The following is a 9128-nucleotide window of genomic DNA, read 5'->3' as shown; positions in this document are numbered from 1 at the left end:
GGAAGACAAGTCCGAACCCCAGGCAGGATGAAAAGCATTGAAATCGCCGCAGAGTAGGGTATTTTGGGTAACAATTGAGAATAAATCTTGCCATAGATTAACGGGAATACTGGAGCTGCTGGGAAGATAATAGGACCATACCTTTAAAGGGGGAGACGAATCAGATAAAACGACCTCGACACCTATGATATCAATTTTTAGATTAGTAAATCTATTTCTGGTGATATTATCAGTGAGAATAAGTTTGGATTTAAGGGAACTGTGAATAGCTACGGCTACGCCACCATAACCATCTGAGCGATCTGATCTGTAGATTTTGAAATTTGGGATAGAGAGGGAACGTGAAGGTAGGAGCCAAGTTTCGGAAAGAAGGGCAATAGAGCATTTATGATAACTAAGTAAGTTTTGTAGAGATGGAAGGCGAGCAGGGAGGCTTCTCACATTCCACTGAATTATATTAACGTAGTTTAAAGGATTAATATTATTAGCAATCGGCATCCTATTATTTTTTTTTTTTTTTTTATAATATAAAATATAATTAAAATTTGAGGAGTCGCAATGAACTGCAGTGAGGTATAAATTATGCAGTGAGATTATAGAAAGGAGTATTGAGAAGAGAATATATGGAAGATTCAATTAGGGACTGAAGGGAGGTGGAGGAGAAAGGGGTAGATAATGAAGGAGAATTAATAAGAGTTTCAGATAGTTTATGGGAAAGAGATTGAACCCATGATAAATCTCCTGAGTTAATTACAGGAGAGGATTCTAAGTTAGGGAGTATATTTAAGTAATTACCATTAGGTGAGTGAGATTGGTTTTCAAATGCCGAGTAATTATATTTTTTGTTATAAGAGGGTCGAGCTTTAAGTTTTTGTTTACCGGAATTGAAAAAATGATGATTATCGTGTAGACTAGGGAAGCTATCTTCGCGGAGAGTGGAGTTGGGTTTAAGAATTTCGGAGATTGGAGGCTGGCTTTTTACAACGTCAGAAAAAGTATTTGCAGTAGAATAACATTTATTTTTCTTAAAATCTATAGCGTCTTTGAAGGAAATGTTTTCTGTAGCCATGATTTTTTTAATATCCTTTTGGGTTGACCATTCTTTACAGCTACGGTCTGTGGCGAGGTGAGGAAGTTTATAGAAAATGCAGCTTGGATCTGTGGCATGAACGGTGGGACATTCAGAAATAGAATGTTTGGAAATACCGCAATGACTGCATCTAGGGTCACTTCGACAGAACTTTTGAGTGTGACCGTATCGAAGGCAACGATTGCATTGATTAGGAGAGCGAATACTGGGTTTGACGTCGAAAATCATGTTATAGATTGAGATGTGTTGAGGTAATTTAGGGGACAAAAACTTGAGTTCAACGATGCGTGTTGCAACCATGTTGCCATCTTTTTTAACAGAAATGCGTTTGAAGCTTACGATGGGGAAACATGATTGGACTCCGTCCAAAAAATCGTCCTCCTAAACTTCGGAATCTAATCTTATAATGCCAAAAGAGAATATAAGATTCGATGGGATAGTAGCTGTGAAGCCACATTCCAACAAAACGTCTGAAGTCAAACAAAGATTGGCTTTCGTTATCGAATCAAAACTAATTTTGATTTTTTTTGAACCAGCGGACTTGATATTTGTTATACCGGTAAAATGAGTAGAGAAAAATTTGGCTGCCTTAATAGGGTGCCAGTTTCCCAAATTTTTGTTCAAATCAATGCATTCGACAAGAATCACGACCGGGCCGTTATAATCAGGTGAGAAGGTCTGTACTCTGTTGTATACATTGAGACGACATATTTATATCATTTGGTAAATCAGTGGAGTGTATATAAGTGTTTATTTGTGTAGAATTAACGTACGGTACGGAATTTGATGTAGAGTCATTAAAGTTATCAGTAGATAAACCATCGTTAATGACCGGGTCGGCCGACGAATTATTGTCCGTAATATAATTGAAGTCTGATTGTGAAGTATTTAAAATTGGCGTATTATTTATAATCTGTTGAAGACCGGGGGACGGGGGTGTAAGCAAATTGGATTTTGACTTACGTAAATTTTTTTTTGAGATGACGGAGGTGAAACTTGAATCCGATGTATGGTTAGAAGTCAAGGAAGGCTTGATTTTATTTGGAGCAGGTGATTTACCCGCGTGCAGGTCGCCGCCCGAAGACTACGACATTTATAGGTACTTTATTACACTAACGAATTGGTAACGACTAACGATAATATGCTGCGATAACTGTGACGGAAAGAACAACCGATCGCTACAACAGCTGAAACGCGACTGAAGTATTTGAGTTAATCAACAAAATAATATAAAACACACTTTTATTTTCGTGGGTTTTTTTTCCGTGGGTTTTTTTAATTTTTGGGTTTTTTTTCCATTGGATTTTTTTTCCGCTTACCAAATATAACATGTATACAAAGTAGAGTAATAAAATAAATTTTTTTAAAATATATTTTTCATTTGGTTTAGTTATAAACAGGCATGTGCCTAATCAATAAATGTTAAAATATTAAAAACAATGATAATCAATAAATTATGGTATTTAGTAAAAAAGTAGATAATCATATCACATAAAAAAAAATGCTGGTATTTTTTTTATTATTTACGTAGATTTTAAATGTGTTATAATATCGGTGGAAAAAATGTAGCAATGCTCTCCCAGTTTATTATTTTAGGTTCTTCATTTAATCAATAATATCTATGATTATTTATTATGTTTATAACAAAAAATACCACTTGTATTATAATACACAATGGAACTAGCGCGGCGACGCAATGTATTTGCTATGTGTTTTTATGAACCGCTGTATAGTGTATACACGCCGCCGAGTAGTGGGAATAGAACTATGGTGGGAGAAAATCAGGTTGACAGCGCTCGCAACGTTCAGTATCGATGCGCGGATTACGGTCGTTCTCTCGTGGGCCGGAGTATACTGGAGGGATTTACTGGAATGATTATTTATAATATGTAAAACATAGTCACAGCTCGCTACAATATTCTATAGAAACGATGCTTTGGATTTAAGGAAAAAGCACAGTCCGCAAAGAGCCCATGGGCAATAGCATAATATTACTCGAAATAAATAGCAACATTTTCGTTTTTTAATAAATATTTTTAGTTAAATTACATAAGAATTAAATTAAATAACAAATATCGACGATCAATAAGGAAATTCTATATAAATTCTTTCAAAATGTTATCGAGTAAAGCTTTATAAAAATATTCATATTTAAAAAGAATTTTTAGGAAACAATGATTAAGACCAATCAAAAAATGTGGACAGGTTTGGGTACCACCCTGTTGTACAGTAGCTGTCAAGTGGGTGGCTGTAGTGGAATGTGTTAAATTTGAGTTCAATGATAAAGAATCAATGGATACGAAAAACGATTCTGAGCGAAGACTAATGTCAACCTAATTTACTAAACATATTTTAGAATATTATTACTATTGAAATAATTTTTTTTTTTTTTTTAATAGATCCTGAGCCCGGCAACTGTGGCGGCCATTAGCTATTAGTAGGTACTGTAGGTTTTTGTATTGATGGTTTGTAGGTTTTTGGAACGGTAGGGGGGAACACGTGTGTGTTTGTTTTGGCAGAATTTCGAATGGGGCACCCGTAGGTTTCTGCCATGCCCCGGGGGTGGGGGATGGCAGCACTTGCTCTCCGGTCACCGCGACTTGTCCGGAGAAAAATGTCGCCCGGTGGCCGAGGATCGAACCGCGACCGGCTGCGTCGCAGCGGAAGAGTTAGACCACTCGGTCACCTCGTCCCCCAATATTTTTTTTGTTATATTAATAGAGTTGAATTGATTTGAATTTGAATATGCCATTGTGTGTATACAATATAGTAATAATTTTTAAAAGTTTCAAGCACCTGCAAAAAACAATTTTAAATTACAACAAAATAACTAAAATTGCTATTCTTTGTTGTCATTTCTAAGTTTACCCAAATTTAAAAAAAAAAAAATGTCTTAAAAAAAAAAAAAAACTAGGTTTGTATATTTTTTTTAGATTTGTTGGTCACAGTATTAATTACTTATAAGAAACCTTGATTTAAATTTTTAGTCTTTAGCTTTACAAATTAAATATTTTATAAACTTTTAATTACAAAACAATATGGAACATTTTCAAAATGTTGATAAGTTTGAACTAATTATGAATCTCAAATGCTTCTAAAAAATTTTGCCTATGTATCTTTAATATATTTCAACACAATAACAACTTATGGGGAATCTTAAATTAATTGTCATTTTGTTAAAAATTTTTATCGATATTTAAAGAAAAAAAATATATAAACATTGAACATTTCAAATACCTTAAAATGAGCCAAAATAATTTGTTGAAAACTTAATTATGTACAGAAAATGCTAATATAAACATTTGGTGAAAATTTCCACTATCGACGGTTATTGTTTTTGAGTTACAACAAAAAAAAAACAAAATCAATTTTGTCAAAAACTGGTTTTGCTTAAAATTTCCCATTTTTTGTTAATTTTTTTTCGTTTTTAATAACGTTTTTGAAAAGTGCTGGGCATTTTTCAATTTTAACCTCTCTAAAATACTAACTAAATCCTATTTTCTATCAGAAGTTGAAAATCGTCAAAGCACTATTTCTACTACTTATCGCGTATACACGTATAGGCCTTATAGCGTGCGAGTAGTGAGTACACGCAACAGAATATAAAAAACTACTCATGATTGTACAATTAATACATTCATAGACATACATTTAAGGCAATAGAAAGAAATTGTAATTAAAAAAAAAAAATGTAGACAAGTTTATAGGCTAATGACCTTTATTGTAATTAAGCTTCTGTGTTCCTACGGTAAATTATTATCTGTCACAAATAAATTGTAATATTTATAATCGTTGACGATATTCATTAAAAATAAATACGTGTTCATAGATTATGAATATGCGGGTAGGCTTTTAGAATGTTTTATTATGTTTAGATATAGTTATTAGTTAATAATTATTATCAAAGTCAATACACTCATGACTACATGTCAAGTACATGACGCATAAATTCTGTAATGATTAGATACTAGAAATTAGTTAGTCCAAATCAGTGATTAAAAAAACGTACTCCATGGGATAATAACCACATCAGTGACATCCCAACTCAATTTTTTCACACCGGTTTGGTTAAACGAATTTCTTGATTGAATAATTCCCTGTTCTATTTTTAATAAACTTAGTTTAAAAAAATGTGAGGGATTGAGTACAGAGGCACACATTGGCGAAGGCTCTGCAGTCCGCGATTGTTCTTATTTTGTTTTGTGAAATCTGCCACTATTTAGAAGATTGTCTAAGACCGTGGTATTAACTATTTAAAACGATTTTTAATCTTGGTCCAACTACGTAGTATTTACATATTAACTATATATTATAGTTACTTAAATGTTATTACATGGCATTAAATGGATAATTATACACTACAGACTAAATAAAATTAGAAAATAAAGCGCAAATCGCAAAGTGGATAATACTTGTATATTATAGCACCTTCACGCAGTCACACCCATACGTATGTACTATAGCTATACATAGTTATAAATGACTAATGAACAATAATCGTCTGAGCACAAAATATAGCAATAACAGATTAAATGTATTTACAATGCCTATATATTACTCCTTTAATAATGCTACTTAATATTATAGCTACCTAGCCACATATCATGCCAGTCACCATAAAAAGTTCAGGATAATTCAATGAATTATTTAAATAAAAAATTTAAGGACCTTGTGTTAAAAATTTACTTTACTAAATTTGAAAAAGTTATAAAATCCTTAATTTTTAATAATTTAGTGTATTAATATTATGCATGTAGTAGGTAGTAATGTAATGTGTATCAATGTTAATTTTATTTTATATATACGATATAAATAAGTTTATTTAAAAATCCGTTCATCGTTTCTATATGGATCTATAATGAACAGATATTATTAAGATCGAGTCTCGGTATACAAACTATAAGTGAGTAGTTTGAACGAGAACAATAATTATAGAAAACATGAAAAACAAGGATGCATTCTGAAAACTACCCATCGGCCCCGGCGTTTGGTTTTCTGATAATTATAATGCTGTGCCTACTTATCATTGAAATAAGTAATATAACTAATGTATTATGAAAAAGAGAATTTACTTTAAATTACACTGCGTATACTAGTTGCCTCCAAAAGTATAAGAATTATCTCACATCATTATAGTAAATAAAAAGGATAATTTACTCTAGTTGCCTCTAATAATGAGATAAGTTGATAATTATGTACGAGCTGCCTTCCATATAGAATTTAGTAGGTAGTGGTTCATAAACTTCCCTAAATAATTTTACAAGGTATATAAATAAATAAATTTAATTATTTAATACCTATACAAAGTATATTGTGTTATAACTATAAAGTAAAAATGTATATTACCTAAAAAATATAATTAAAAGTTAATAAAATTAAGTTTACAGTAACATAATATATTTAATACAATTATACAAGCTACATGTATACGAGTATAACCCGACTTTTTTCGGGAACAAAATATGAACAAACATAAAAGCCTTAAGGGCTTAAGATACCTTTAAATTCATTATTCATTAAACGTGACATAATATGAACAGTGTCATATGAATAAAAAAGTAATTTCATTATAAAATTGATTTTTTAATAAGCATTTTATGAATTAATATTTTATATTATGACATCAATTATGGTTATATAAACTACAGTAACGACTAAAGAGTAATGTAAATAACTGATTACTGATACGTGATTACTATAACATGTCTTTACCAAACACAGAGTATTTTATAAACACTATAGTACCATACATATTGCACAGACAAACGACACTTAAAAGTTATAAGTTATAAGTTAGAAACTCGTAGAGTCATAGCAGTAATACACGAGTCCAAGTTACGAAATTGTTATAATTAGATTAATATACTTAATAGCTTGCTTTCTAATTAACGATTAGACAATATCAATTATTTTTTTTTATTATTGATTACCACTCAAAACTAATATACTGTATACATGTATAGTCTGTACTGTAAATAGTCAAGTAATAAAGTTAAAACCAGATGACAGATAATTTATAGTAAAATAAAATATAAATTATTAATTATTAAAGAGAAATAATTGGATGTAAAGAAGCATATTATAGTATTGCTCCATACATTTATTAATTTATTATTCTACTTTAGTTTTTTAAATAATATTTCAATAAATGTACCTACTCATTTGGAGCGAACAGTTCTCTGTAAGTTTTAAAGGTTCGACACAATTGCATGCAAAATATAAGGTTAAATAGGTTGATTATTAATAATTTATTCGTTTAGTAAGAAAATAAATCAATAATTACTAGGGACACTATAAAGAAGAAAAAATGCAAAGACACGGTACGTTTTATCTTTTAGTTTATTGTATATTAAAAACATGATTCAATATTACAATAGATTTAAAGTTAAAATGCAGTCCAAAGGTATAAATTCGTTCACATATAGATATTAATATTAATAATAATAATAATAATAATAATAATAATAAATATATTATTAAATTAATAATCCTAAGTTGTAATCACAGTAGATAAACAATTAATAAAGAAAAGTTTTGAGAATAAGATTATGTTCGAAATAAAATTCAAACATTTATACCATGTACTCTTAACATGTAATAATTCAAGTACAATGTTTAAACTATACAGTTAACTAAGTATATAATTGTTGTTTTATTTTTATCGAATGACTAATACATCCTGTATCTACTATACCTATATTCTTATATTCCTATATTTATATTTAATTATAATATCGTAATAATTATTAGTCATAGTATATATTTATATCTTACATTTAGTAACAACTATAAATTAATGGCAGTATAAGTCTGAATTAAAGAGCCGATATTCAATTCACAATAACATCACTCAAACTATATAATAGGCACAAAATATTTAAAACGATCAAAAATTTGTCTTGCATATTTTTTTGTACGTTAACATTTACTATTTAGGTAATGACTGTCACTATAAGAATAAAATGAATATTTATATAGCTGGAAGACAGATATAAAATTAAAATGATTATTCAAATGTTTAACATGTAGATTGTGATTATTATTAATATGATTTAGGCCGTTTTATTGACAATTAAAAATATAACGATAGTAACAATAAATTAATAACACCGTTATTCTCAGTCATTTGTCAAAGAATTAAATTATAAATAATTAATTCATTTGTTTAATAAGTGCAATTAAACTTTGACAATAATTAATAAGTACCTAATTAAATTTATTTGTATGTGTATACAATGTTGATTGTTATAAGAAATTAATTTCATAGAAAGTGCTGGCGTATTTAATTTTAAAATATGGTGTTGTAATGTTTGGTTTATAATTTATTTTAAATTAAACTATAATAAGTATGACACCTTAAGACACCTAATATAATATATTAGGCAGGTATACAATAATTTCGAAATTGTTTGTACACATTTCACCTGTTTTGACGATTAGATGAAAAAATAAAACATTAAATTAAATTTAAAACATTTCATAATTTTTCTGAATTATTTGGAAATATTTTGATTTAACATTAACACTTTTATTAGTTTGTTAGATTTAATATATTATGTTCAGTACCAATGTTTCATTAGTATTAATAAGTTTTCTGTAATAATTTGATTTATGATATGATCTTATGATTATTAGATATTATATTATAATTTATATTTTTGAATAACATTGGCATTATTATTTCATATTTATTTTCAGTGACTTTATTATGTACTTTAAAATTGAGACAAATTTAAAACAGGCACTTTTTTAATTTCAAAATTGTTCTAATTAATTAATCGTAAAAAAGTAGTTATAAATTATAAAATCTACAAAATACATTGTTTAAAGTTCGTGGTTCGTCTACATACTTATTAGATATTATATAAACATTATAAACTACGCGTCGTATTAGATTGTATTTTAGAAAAAGACAAAAAATATTATAATATCATTGCCTACATTGGTAACTAATAATTAACTGCAGTAGCGGAACATTAGCTATTTAAAGAAGGTGCCATTATAAGGAACAATAAACTCAAAGACTTATAATGAATCA

At 29.0% G+C, this 9128-nt stretch overlaps 1 protein-coding gene across 1 annotated transcript; it reads right to left on the bottom strand.

The window, feature by feature from the left end:
• Window positions 1-552: 552 nt before the first annotated feature.
• On the bottom strand, window positions 553-1443 carry LOC111040253. The gene has a single exon (XM_022324084.1). The coding sequence runs from the start codon at window positions 1388-1390 to the stop codon at window positions 581-583; it is 810 nt and encodes a 269-aa protein (XP_022179776.1). The 5' UTR covers window positions 1391-1443; the 3' UTR covers window positions 553-580.
• Window positions 1444-9128: the final 7685 nt, after the last annotated feature.

The sequence above is a fragment of the Myzus persicae genome, unplaced genomic scaffold, assembly GCF_001856785.1.
Source record: "Myzus persicae strain clone G006 unplaced genomic scaffold, MPER_G0061.0, whole genome shotgun sequence".
Classification (NCBI taxonomy): Eukaryota; Metazoa; Arthropoda; class Insecta; order Hemiptera; family Aphididae; genus Myzus; species Myzus persicae.
Note: the sequence above shows the minus strand (reverse complement) of the source record. Positions and strands in the feature narration are given on the sequence as shown.